The 12,674-nt window shown below is 36.1% G+C and overlaps 1 protein-coding gene across 1 annotated transcript in view; it reads left to right on the forward strand.

The window, feature by feature from the left end:
* Nucleotides 1-12,674, forward strand: part of CADPS2 (calcium dependent secretion activator 2) — a 347,118-nt gene that overhangs the window by 141,286 nt on the left and 193,158 nt on the right. The window contains exon 4 of the mRNA XM_019474039.1: nucleotides 12,080-12,160. Coding sequence (XP_019329584.1) covers nucleotides 12,080-12,160 — 81 coding nt within the window. The remainder of the gene's footprint in view (nucleotides 1-12,079; nucleotides 12,161-12,674) is intronic.

The raw sequence follows: 12,674 nt of genomic DNA on the forward strand, positions 1-12,674 counted from the left end.
GAATGTGTACCTCCACTCACTAAATGCCACACCACTAGAAACTGGTACACTCAAGGAAGTTTGTAGGATATTTAAAATGGATGCAACACTTCCTTATCTGGCTTTTGGAGAACTTCCAGAACGTTTTGTCGTGGGGAGCAATGAGGGCAGAGAGCAGCAGAAGGTTCAAAAGGGTTTGGATGAGTTCCTGGAGAACAGGTCCATACATTGATGCTAATAGGACTAGGCCTGGATGTACCCTCTAACATCCCTCTCACTTCCTCGGGCTCCACGACTATCATTAGAGTAATGCACTTCAGAGAACAACTGAGCTCCAGCATTTTCCCTAAATAACCTCGGCAGCTGTCGCTGTCACACACACAATTCTGGGCTGGATGGACTATTTGCCTGATCTAACAGGGTGTTTCTTATGTCTGTTGCATGCAAGATGATTGTATAATCCAGAGAGAAAATAGGAAGGTATTTCCTTTAAAATTTGGGGGATGAAACAGGAATTATACATATGTATAATTATATATTTTATTATTTGAAGACTAGCATTATTTTATGAGATTGGTCAAAATGCCAAAAAAAGATGTAAGCCAGTAGTTTGTAAAGTGAGCAATTTAGAATAAAGCATGATTTATAATTCTTTCTTTTTTGAAATTCTTATAGCACTGATTTGTAGGCGTGGAATGGCTTCTGTAAACTAAATGTTCTATCAGTTTGCTAGCCTCAGTTTCTTTTGATTGTCTGTATACGCTTTTAAGCTTTAAAACAAATAATCTGTCTTGTTTTATGCAGGCTTTATTGCATCTCTGCCCATCATTTCCTTGGGAAAGCCAAGGGTCTTGGCTTGCATTAAGCTTAAAGTAAATAGATTCTTCTTAGACTTTTTTTGGAACAATTTATAAATGCAATATAGGTAAAAATAGGATAAACTAAATGAATTGCTTTTAGTTTTATTATTTAAAGCTTGATGGTTTACCTAGTGGAAAGTGCATGAAGATAGTGCTCATGAAGGCAACAGCCATATTACTTTTAAGCATGCATCAGAGTAAGAACTGTGGGATATGAACCACTCTGACAACAAACAAGCAAGACTCATGCAAAGGGTTACATGTATACAGTTTTCACTGTCCACGATGGCCACTAGATATATACAACTAGAGGGATACTTAAATTTCCTGCTCTTTTTATCTAGACTCTTTGAGTAGGGGCCATTTGTGTAACAAGTCGGTTGTAGTTGCATTATGAAGGCAAGTGGAGCTACAGCCAAGACCAAAACATAACTGGAGAAAGAGTCATGGTTTGCAGTTCTGGGACTCTGCTTTATAGAACAGAGCCTCTGCTACAAAAATAATATGAAGTGAATGTTCAAGGAAACTAAGCAAGATTGAAGAGCCTGCAGTTGCAGAAAAGGGCATCAATGTAGTGAAACTGTTCTTGGTGAATATTCTAATCGGTGTACATATATATCCGTGTTTATACAATTCATAAAATTCATACATCTTGATTCTCTTCACTGCAGAGAAAGTCAGAAGAGCACCAGAATCATGGCATTTATGGACAAGCTTGTGACAGTGTATCAACACTGATATGAAATGAAAAACCATTTATATAGTGAATAAAATAAAATTCTTTTTTTTGTTTTTTAATTTTGGCGTTTTCTTTTTTATTTTTATTTTTAATGGGTCTTTCCTTCTCAAAATCTGCTGGTAGTAAGGTCCAAGTAATAATTCTAAGGCTATGCAAAGAGTCTCTAATACTTACAGAGAACTGCTATCATGAAAATACAATCCAAGAAACACTGATTTTTCTCTCCTTGATGCTTAAACAGACTGCTGTACATAAATAAATAAATAAAATATTTGTATCTAGGTCAGTATATCTTTTTTACTAAAACCCCACACTGTATAATTAACAGCCTCTGTGAACCAAATAAAGCTTCAACTTTTATCTTTGCATTAAATCAGAGGAAAAATTAGTAGCAGATTCAGTATTGTGACAGAGTGATTTCCTCTGTAAATATGAGGGCTTAGCAGACTTTCTTCAAATGTTATCATCCAAATACCTAGGCAAAAAGGTGATTTGTGTGCATTATTGAATTTGATTTATTTATTTACAAACCACATGTCAAGATTTGGCCAAGAAGAGAAACAGATCTTTTAACTCTTGGAATTTAGGTTAGCAGACCACCAATTTTAATTTCAGATCAGTGACCTAAAATAAAATGGAAAAAATATTTCTTTTGGGCAATCAATGCAGAACAATGATATGGCAGTGTGTTGTGGAAAAGCCCATGCATATAAATTAGTGAAAATCCTGGCTGGGAAGCCCTACTCTCTCCTCAGCCCATGTAGATAAAAAGAGTGCTGTGGTCTGTTCAAATCCTAATAGGCAAACAAAAACCTCATTCCTTATTATGCAAAGACATTTGTGCTACTTTTCCAAGTGTCCTGTTCGTAAAGTATCAGTTCTAGTCAGTAGATGAAAATATGCACTAAAATATTGAGGTCTACATTTTAATTTGGGCTAGGACATATTTTGAACCATTAATTTATTTTTTTATTTTCTTCAGTAAAGATAATATTAAACAGAGAATATATGTTGCATTTGAGGAATCCTTTGAAGCTCATATTTTTAAAGATTGGATATTCTTTCCCATTTGGGACATATTTTGACTAAGGTTGTCTGGCGAGTTAAATCAAGTTAGCTGTTGATAAAAGGCATTTAACTTGTTACAGTTTCTCTAAAAGGTTAATAGCAGTCAAATATGAAAGGGGATTGCTAGGGAAACAGTCATTGAATAAAGTTGCATTGTACATCTGCACATTGCGGTGTAAAATAAACTGCTTCTTGCTAGAGTTTTTCTCAGTAATACATGGCGTGTATTTAATTCTTCAAATGTCTTCTCACAGTGTTGGCTAAGTACAGTAAAAGTTTGACCTATGAACTTATACTCTATGTTAAGTTTTGAGTGGCCTTAATACACTTTAACTATTCCCTTTACATATATTCTGATTGGCTTGAATACTGTATGTGCTTCCTTTCCTGTTTATTTTTAAGTCTCATGGAAGGTTTTCCTGGGGTTCTTGGTATTGGTAGTCCCTGAACAAACTGAAATCTATTTGTGAGAGAACTTTTCAACTGGTACTGAAACTCTCGAATCTGCTCTTCTAAAAAGCCCATGTATAAATTAGTGAAAATCCTGGCTGGGAAGCCCTACTCTCTCCTCAGCCCATGTAGATAAAAAGAGTGCTGTGGTCTGTTCAAATCCTAATAGGCAAACAAAAACCTCATTCCTTATTATGCAAAGACATTTGTGCTACTTTTCCAAGTGTCCTGTTCGTAAAGTATCAGTTCTAGTCAGTAGATGAAAATATGCACTAAAATATTGAGGTCTACATTTTAATTTGGGCTAGGACATATTTTGAACCATTAATTTATTTTTTTATTTTCTTCAGTAAAGATAATATTAAACAGAGAATATATGTTGCATTTGAGGAATCCTTTGAAGCTCATATTTTTAAAGATTGGATATTCTTTCCCATTTGGGACATATTTTGACTAAGGTTGTCTGGCGAGTTAAATCAAGTTAGCTGTTGATAAAAGGCATTTAACTTGTTACAGTTTCTCTAAAAGGTTAATAGCAGTCAAATATGAAAGGGGATTGCTAGGGAAACAGTCATTGAATAAAGTTGCATTGTACATCTGCACATTGCGGTGTAAAATAAACTGCTTCTTGCTAGAGTTTTTCTCAGTAATACATGGCGTGTATTTAATTCTTCAAATGTCTTCTCACAGTGTTGGCTAAGTACAGTAAAAGTTTGACCTATGAACTTATACTCTATGTTAAGTTTTGAGTGGCCTTAATACACTTTAACTATTCCCTTTACATATATTCTGATTGGCTTGAATACTGTATGTGCTTCCTTTCCTGTTTATTTTTAAGTCTCATGGAAGGTTTTCCTGGGGTTCTTGGTATTGGTAGTCCCTGAACAAACTGAAATCTATTTGTGAGAGAACTTTTCAACTGGTACTGAAACTCTCGAATCTGCTCTTCTAATGTTTTCAGCGCTTGAGTGCAAGGAAATGCCATATCAAAGTCTCAGCTTTGATTATTTTGGAAACTGCCGAAGTGAATGGAAAGCCATCCAATGGCAGATTGAAAAAAAAGTCCAAGATTTTAAAATTGTGTAGGTTTCACTTTTGTTTTTGTGAACTTTGAAATTGTTTTATTTCATTGAATTAATTAAAGTAATCTTGACTTTATGTTTTGGTTTGTTTTTAATATTTTTATGATAACCATTTTTTACAAATCAATATGTATCAGTATGATTAGTACAATTAGTATAAATTATGTCTTTTCCCACCTTAATCAGTCGTACATATACAAGTCAACATTGAAATTACATAAGCAGGTCCAGAACTTTATAAAAATATTTCAGAGACCATAACCTCTGACCCTCTGAGATTGTGCATGAATTTTTTGATCATCTTAGGTTGTACAGAGCTTGTAAGAAAATTGAGTGAAGTGTTATATCTAATGGACTCCTTGAAAGTACTCAGGCACAGCTTTTGAAAACATTGATTTTATTCTTTTTTTATTTTTTTTTAATCCAACAGAAGTCACTGTAGAATATTTTACAGTTGACTGGCTTTGTTTTTTATCTGCATTATTACTTGTTGTTAACGATATTGGCTACAGAGAAAGTGATATGCTAATTGCTTGCTCTGTTTATCTGTACCCTCTCCATCCTAATTTTGATATTTAAATTATTGTAAAACTGTTGCTCTCCCCCCGAAAAAAAAAAAAGAGAAAAAAGTTATAGTAGTCAATAGGAATTTGTATTAAAACAAATTAATTCAAACTGACGTTTGAGCTTTTTGCTGGCACTGTGTTGCAGGAAAACTGAGCGATCAGCTTGGCCAGTTGTCTGAAAGGCAATCTCATTGTGCTCCATTAGAGCAAAATCGGTAAGAAAAGGCTGTGAGGCCTGATGGTGCATCGTGAAAAGTTGTTAGAACACCTCATACAGGCTTTGGACCTGTAGGCTTTTACAAGTCTACTTGCTGCAGACAGATTGAAAGTAGAAATGCTTTCAGTGGTTGCTGAGTTTGTCTTTTGACTTAGAATTAGCTGAAAATATGTATACTGGTATTCCACAAGAGAGAGACTTTCAAAAATAGGTGCTTTTTTCCTCCCTTTATTTTAACCATTAACAGATTTTCTCTCTCTGACATTCTTCCTCTTAAGTTTCACTTAGAGCACACGCAACATAGAAGCAAAGTTTATTTGCCCATCTCTGAGTTTATTTGCCCAATCTAGCAATTTTTTATTGTTTTTGTGTGTTGACTGGGAAAAGGAGCGAGTTGGGAAGAGGGGAGAGGAAGATTTAGGAACTGAGTTTTTAAAGTTTTTCTTTTGCAGAGTTCTGTGGGAAATCCACAGGATTTCAGCGTCACACGGGCAGGGTCAGCCATCAGCACAGCCATTTGCGTGATACATGATAGGGATTTTGCAGGGTGCGGAGAACATAAGAGTTTTTAAATACCATTTTATTAATCTGTTTTATCAATCTGAATTAATCCACTATATAATCTATACACAAGGAAGAGAAAAGATTTTAAAATTTAAGCTAAACAGCATAGCCTCCTCTGAAATAGAGGAGTGACTACATTTTCTTTCCTTTTACTGTGTCTTTCTTGCTGTGAAACAGGAGGCAGAAGGTTTATGATAAGGTCCAGTAGAAGCCATTTAGAAAGCTTCACACATCCTACCCTTTAATCAAATCTGGTTTTTTTCCTCCTATAGGAAGAGGAAGCAATTTACTTCTGTCACGGTTTTGTTTTTCAGAAGTTAAGTCCTGTTGAATTCATGTCCAAAAGTGTCTGCTGTCATAGACCGGAGTTGGGCGCTCTGTTTTCGACCTGATTTGGAAGTTGTTGATCCTCCTACTTTTATATATGTAGCTGCTAATCTTGGTTCACAAGCTTGGGAAGCTTTGGGAATCTCCACAGGCTGTTTGTGTTCAGCGCACAGCAGCTGAACGCTGCCGAGAATTGCAGACACCTTTAATCTCTTCCCAGTCTGTTCCTTTAGAGCAACTCCACCTGTGTAAAGATAGGAACGGGAACGAATCCTGTGGGTCTTAGAGGCAGCAGGTTTCTCTGAAGCAAAACTCCTTTTTTTCGAGTCAGAGATAAGAGTAGCAAGGACAACGGTCTGAAAAACGCCGGTATTTGCATCTGCTACACCTACTGCCTGCTTGCTGCTTGATTGATTGACAACCAAAATTGAGCACCAGGACCTCTCTGGTGTTCGCTTTCTCTTCCAGCCTTGCTGCTGGATGCCATTAGTTACTTCCAGAAATCTATTTTTTTCTGCATTATATAATCACATCACTTTTAATCCAAGCCCTTTACTCCATTTGGTGTATGTTGACAGTTTTCTGCCTGGGCTGTCGAGACAGTAGTCAGGGATGGACCCTGCAGGTTACCTCACGTGGGCATCCACAAATAACCTGTCAGCTCAGCAGGGCCCAGACTTGGTTACGTGTGGCAAAAAGTGGCTATCAAGAAAAAATAACCATTACTGTCACACAGAGTGAAAAAGCTTTGGATTTTGTGTTGCAGAAGTAAGAGCAAGTCCTAAGATATGTGAACTGTCAATTTAGTCATTAAACGTAGAGCAATTTATATTGCTATGGGCAGGTAAATTTAATTTCATGTTGATGTTACTGTGAATTAGAAAGCTTCAGGGAAGCTAACCGAGTAACAGTAACTAACAATAACTTGCAGCAAGTCAGTACTCATCCATACTCAAACTGGTCCTGTTTCTTGGGCAAAGGATATCTGACTTACTTTGTATGTAGAGGAGTGCAAATGAGCGCCATGGGCTTTAGTGCAGTACCTCTTGGCAGCATTAGTACCTTTTTTACCTTAAGTTGCTCTTGCACATTAACAAGATTTTTTGCCAGTGTGTCATTTTTCTTTTGCACCAAAATACACAAATATTTTACAGCCTTTTAAGTATTTTTTTTTAAAGTTATTATTTAAATAGAAATAAAAAAGTATGTAGTCTTTTCCAACCTTTTAAAATACGTAAACATTAATTCATTCAGATGTATTTCTGTTCTGTGCTGTTTAGGCACACAAATTACACAAGAGTTTGTCAAGCAAGATATCATGCTGTTGATCCAAATAGTGATTTTTTTTTTTAACTGATAAGCTTACAGTCTTTCTTAAATGAGCAAATAATCTGAGGAACGTAGACTCCATGCATATTCAAGACAGAGAGCAGCACGACCTGAAGATGAGTCTGAATGCTGAATCTGATTTAGCCTCTGGTAGTGGCTGTTTGCAGCTTACTGCTGCAAACTTCATTTTTCAAAGGTTCATAACTTGGCCAGAGTTGAGCCGATTTTCACAGATGGGACCCTGCTAAATTTCAGATCCTTACTTCAAAGCAAGATGGTGCTAGAGCTCTTTGGCAAGATGGTCACCATTTTTCTTATTATGGATAAAGCAGTGTATTGTCTTCCCTGGCCTTTTCAGAAGCAATGGAGTGTTTTGGTTGAAACTGTTAAAGCAGAAATTTGGAGTAGAAAACTTCAGTCTGTCTTTTAGAAGTCGACACTTATATAAGCAACTGAAAACATCCTCTAATAAAACTTGTTGGGCAGCTTACATATTGAGGACGTTCCCACTCCATCTCTACTAATAAAGAAGTCTGTAATAAAAATGATTGCCCTTTTCAGAGTGAGAAAAAATAAAGGCACCTTCAAGCATTAATGAACAAAAACATTTTTGAATTAATAGCTTGATGTCTAACGGTGGCAGGTTTATTTTAGAAAGCTGTTTTTATATAACACCATTGGGAAAAAAAAGATTATGAGCTACCACTTTTTTTTTTTTTTTTAATAAAGTAGCTTCTTATTCACCCAAGCATAGTCATTCATAACTACTGATTTTTTCTGAAGAAGCTTTTAAAAATCCATATAATCATCTTTGCAAAAAGAAAGGGCACAAGTGACACAGCTGTCTTATTCATACTCTAGCTCAGTTGGGAATTTTCCTACTGAATTAACTAGCCCTCAAAAGGGGAGTCGGTGTCTTTGCCTAGGTTTTACAAGTTTTGGGGGCCAGATATATGGCATTTAGGGGAACCATTGGTTTGTTTGGTCAAGACTTCTAGTGTATTTTATTCTGAAAACAGGTCTCTGTTGTGTGTAGAGTCTTCTGTAGTGAGGTTCCCCACTGCTAAAATACTGACTAATTGGTTATGTGAGGTTTAAGCAACATGAGGAGCATCTCTAGTGTTGGTGCAGTCAGTAAATAGCTATGATGTATAATTACTACCATTGCAGAAAGCTGAAATGTTTTTATTAAATAGAATTTATATGTACCCTCTTTTAAAATAATCTCCAAGGTTTTTTTTGAAAACATGCCTTTAAATTTAAAGGTGGGAAGCATTATGTGATGCCATGTAAATGCCAATTATTCTTTAAAAAACAAAACCAAAACAAAACTTTTTGCTTGAATTTTACATGATTAACAATTTCTGATTTTTTTTTTTAACCAAATTTCAGTTGCAATACTGAGAGGAATCTGAGTTGCTATTCTGAATTGTTACATTTATATTAATTTCTGTGCATAGTGTCATATGCTTTTCTGTTTTTTATTTAACAGTTTGAAAAATACTGCAGTGGTTGTCATAACTGTGTATTCCACAGATGTCTTGGGTACAGGTTTGATCCACGAATAAGGAATTAAGGAAGAGGGTACACTTAATGTTAACCTTTGTCACTGCTTCCCACCCATACGGTGGGTTGTATCAAGTGTCTTCCCTGTGTAAAAAAAGTGGACACAACTCAGAAATTCCAAATGCTACCTGCATTTTCAGAATCTACTCAGTCTTACTGTTGTTGTCACTTCAGATTCAGTAGATATATCAAGTATGATTGATTACACATTCATAATAGCTGACTGCTTTGCTTGCAAAGTTGTTTTTCATGCATTTGGTTGATTTTAGATTTAAAAGAAGTAGAATGACCTTGCATGGAACATGGTATCAAAGTTACTGTCTTTCTCATTGTCACTTCATTTTGCAAACTGCAAAAATACTAATATCAACAACTTTACTTATTAGGACAGCCATGAATGACCTACCAGTCATCCTTACCTTGGTTCTTTTCTATAAGTAAAGCAGCATACTTTGGTGTTTCACCTCTTCAGCTTCTTTCCGCACCTTACAAAACATCATTACATACACACATTAACAAAGCCATTAAAATGTGTAAGTATTTCAGGAAGAAGACTGAAGTTTAAAAATAAGAAGTAGGGAAATCAGCACATTTTTAAGTAAAGTACAAACGGATAATAAGAAGCAATGCATACTTAAGGAAAAAATGTTGAGATTTACAAAACCAGGTTGCACCTTCATTAACTTAAATGATCATTTCATGTGCTTTTTAAATGGAAAAGTAACTAAGTATCAGTCTTTGAGACTATCCGCCAGCCATGAATGACCTACCAGTCATCCTTACCTTGGTTCTTTTCTATAAGTAAAGCAGCATACTTTGGTGTTTCACCTCTTCAGCTTCTTTCCGCACCTTACAAAACATCATTACATACACACATTAACAAAGCCATTAAAATGTGTAAGTATTTCAGGAAGAAGACTGAAGTTTAAAAATAAGAAGTAGGGAAATCAGCACATTTTTAAGTAAAGTACAAACGGACTTACCTTGGTTCTTTTCTATAAGTAAAGCAGCATACTTTGGTGTTTCACCTCTTCAGCTTCTTTCCGCACCTTACAAAACATCATTACATACACACATTAACAAAGCCATTAAAATGTGTAAGTATTTCAGGAAGAAGACTGAAGTTTAAAAATAAGAAGTAGGGAAATCAGCACATTTTTAAGTAAAGTACAAACGGATAATAAGAAGCAATGCATACTTAAGGAAAAAATGTTGAGATTTACAAAACCAGGTTGCACCTTCATTAACTTAAATGATCATTTCATGTGCTTTTTAAATGGAAAAGTAACTAAGTATCAGTCTTTGAACAACAGCTTTTGCCTCTTCGAATGAGTTAATAATAGAGGCAGTCATTTAAGTTGTGCCTTGACACAGGAAAAAGTTTTAGCTTCGTTCTGCTCTCCCACACCCTCCTTTTTGCAGAAATCAAAATTCAGTCATCAAAATTACCTTCAAGCAGATATTTTTCAAGTCATGGGATATATTATTAAAATAATGTTGACCTTCTCTTAGCCCAAAAAGGAAAACAAAATTGTTTTTCATATTAGACTGACTTTCATACTGATTAAACAAAAATAATTGCAAAAATTATGTGGTTATAATACAAAGGAAAACAGAAGTTAGAAATATTCTTGGTGACAAGTTCAATAAGCAGTCTCTTACTCTGTTAAGAAATGGAAGAATACAAATTTGGGAATTTATTTGAAATACTGTAATTGTATTCTAAAAACCTAAAATATTTGCTTTCATCAAGAACGCTCTTGCCATTTATGCTCACAGTCAAACTAGGAGCAGATTTACAGACACACTTAGCAGAAGGACCCTTCCAGTCTGGAACGTGATCAATCTTCTACTCTCTAGTTTAAATTTGAGCCTCTTTTAGGGACGCCATCAGGTTTTGTTCTCTTGCTTTCTGGTAGTCTGGATCAGTTCCTGCAAGGATCGTGTGAGACCCAGATTGCACAGGTGACAGACTGCATGTTCTGTCATTGCTTTCGTACTAGCAGTAGAAAATTTTTCATCCTGCTGCTAAATGTGGTCAGATTTGCATTATACATAATGCTGTAATTGACCTCTAAGCACTGGATAGTGTATTTTTAATTATTCCTTTTCTTAAATTGGATTTTGAAAGAAAAAATGCCTAATTTTCAAGAGTGCCTTGGTTCAATAAGATCTACTGGAGTTAGCTGAGGAGGGTTGCAGAGGAGGTGGTGTTATGTATTTGGCCTGATGCACTGAATAGTGGTCTTACTTAAAAAGCTTAGTTTAATGTAATCAATCATTTACCAAATTAATTGTGTGTTCTTTAGCTGAAGATGACATTTAATTAGAGAACCAATTTTTGCCAGTTTACATCCCTAATCAATTTAATTTTTTTTTAGTGAAGAGCAATTCAGGTATCCTTAAAGCTTAGCCGCATACTAAATGCAGTAGGGTCGTATCAGCATGTCGCATCGTGTCTGTGGTTAGCCCTAGGGACAGAGAGCGCCCTCCACTGGGGCTCCGTCTTTGTCCTTGTTTGGCATTTATTCAGGTAAGAAGGCAAGTTGTGCCTGATCTTTTCCAGATGCTTCATGCTTCTTCCTCTCAACCAGCCGTGCAGGTCAGTGCGATGAGGTGAAGCCCCACTTCACCTACACTCCCCCCCACTGCCCTTAACAAGTAAACAGGTGAAAAATGAGTTGGGGAGTCTCTTTTCTGTTGAGACCCCGCTGTTCTGTTGAGGTGAAGAGATGTGTCCTTCCCCTTTACCTCCCTGACTGAAGTCAGACGTTTAGTCATGACTATTCCCTAGCTATGCAAATATTGGAGGCTCAAAAATTGGATATCCCTTGATGTGAGCGGTTGGCCAATATGTGGGGAAAAGAACTATGTGAGTGAAATAATACCATACTTAGAAGGCATAGCCACACAGTTTTCTTTCCGTATACCTATATGTTCCTATGCAGGAATTCACAGCACCAAAGAGCAGATTTCCTTGCAAACATTTCCTAAGCCAGTCTGCCAGTCCAGTTTTCTGCTTCATGGAGAAATGTTTTCAGCTGCTATTTTCATAAGGAAATAATGCTGCTTCTGTTTAGCCTGAGTATTAAAAACTCAAGGGAATGCTGACTACCCTTCAGAGACCCTGACTGCCATGGGTAACTGGTGGCCATTACATTTCTTTCATCTTGGTAAGACTCAAAGCCATGTATTTGCTTAGTGTTTCACTGATTTTAAGACGAAAAGGATGCATTTCATTTCTATTTTGTTTTTAACTACATTGCTTGCTATAAAGTTAACATATAGTGCATCTTTCTCATCGTTAACTTTATTTTTGTTCTCTATCCAAGTTGGATAATGGAGACGAGCAAGCAGCCCAGATCAGACGTGAACTAGATGGACGACTACAATTAGCAGAACAAATGGCCAGGGTAAGTGGTTGCTTTCATGTACCAAAAACATGTAAGATATTGAGTGGGACGATACATAGTGTGTGTTTCCGGTTTCTGATTCTAAAATTAAGCAGAAGATCATTTGAAAACATAACAGTCTGGCAGATGCATTTCTTTCTGCTCTGGAGTATGTGTGTCAACAGAGGTAGGGAGAAGGCAAAACTTGTTTTTGGAAAGTCATAGGCTGTGTGATCCTACCTTTCCTTCATCAGCAAGTCCAGTGGTGAAACAAAGGGTATATTATTTGCATATTTGGGTTTATGTATTTTGGAACTAAAATAAGTAATCTTTTATATTATATTATACCGTGCTTAGGATATAACCATAATGTTTATGTCTTACTACAGGTTATATGTGATATACTTTTTAAGTATATATAATATAGAATCATAGAATCGTTAAGGTTGGAAAAGACCTCTAAGATCATCGAGTCCAACCGTCAACCCAACACCACCACCCACTAAACCATGTCCCTAAGCACCTCGTCTACACG

Source organism: Aptenodytes forsteri, unplaced genomic scaffold (genome assembly GCF_000699145.1).
Source record: "Aptenodytes forsteri isolate BGI_AS27 unplaced genomic scaffold, ASM69914v1 Scaffold166, whole genome shotgun sequence".
NCBI classification, from domain to species: domain Eukaryota; kingdom Metazoa; phylum Chordata; class Aves; order Sphenisciformes; family Spheniscidae; genus Aptenodytes; species Aptenodytes forsteri.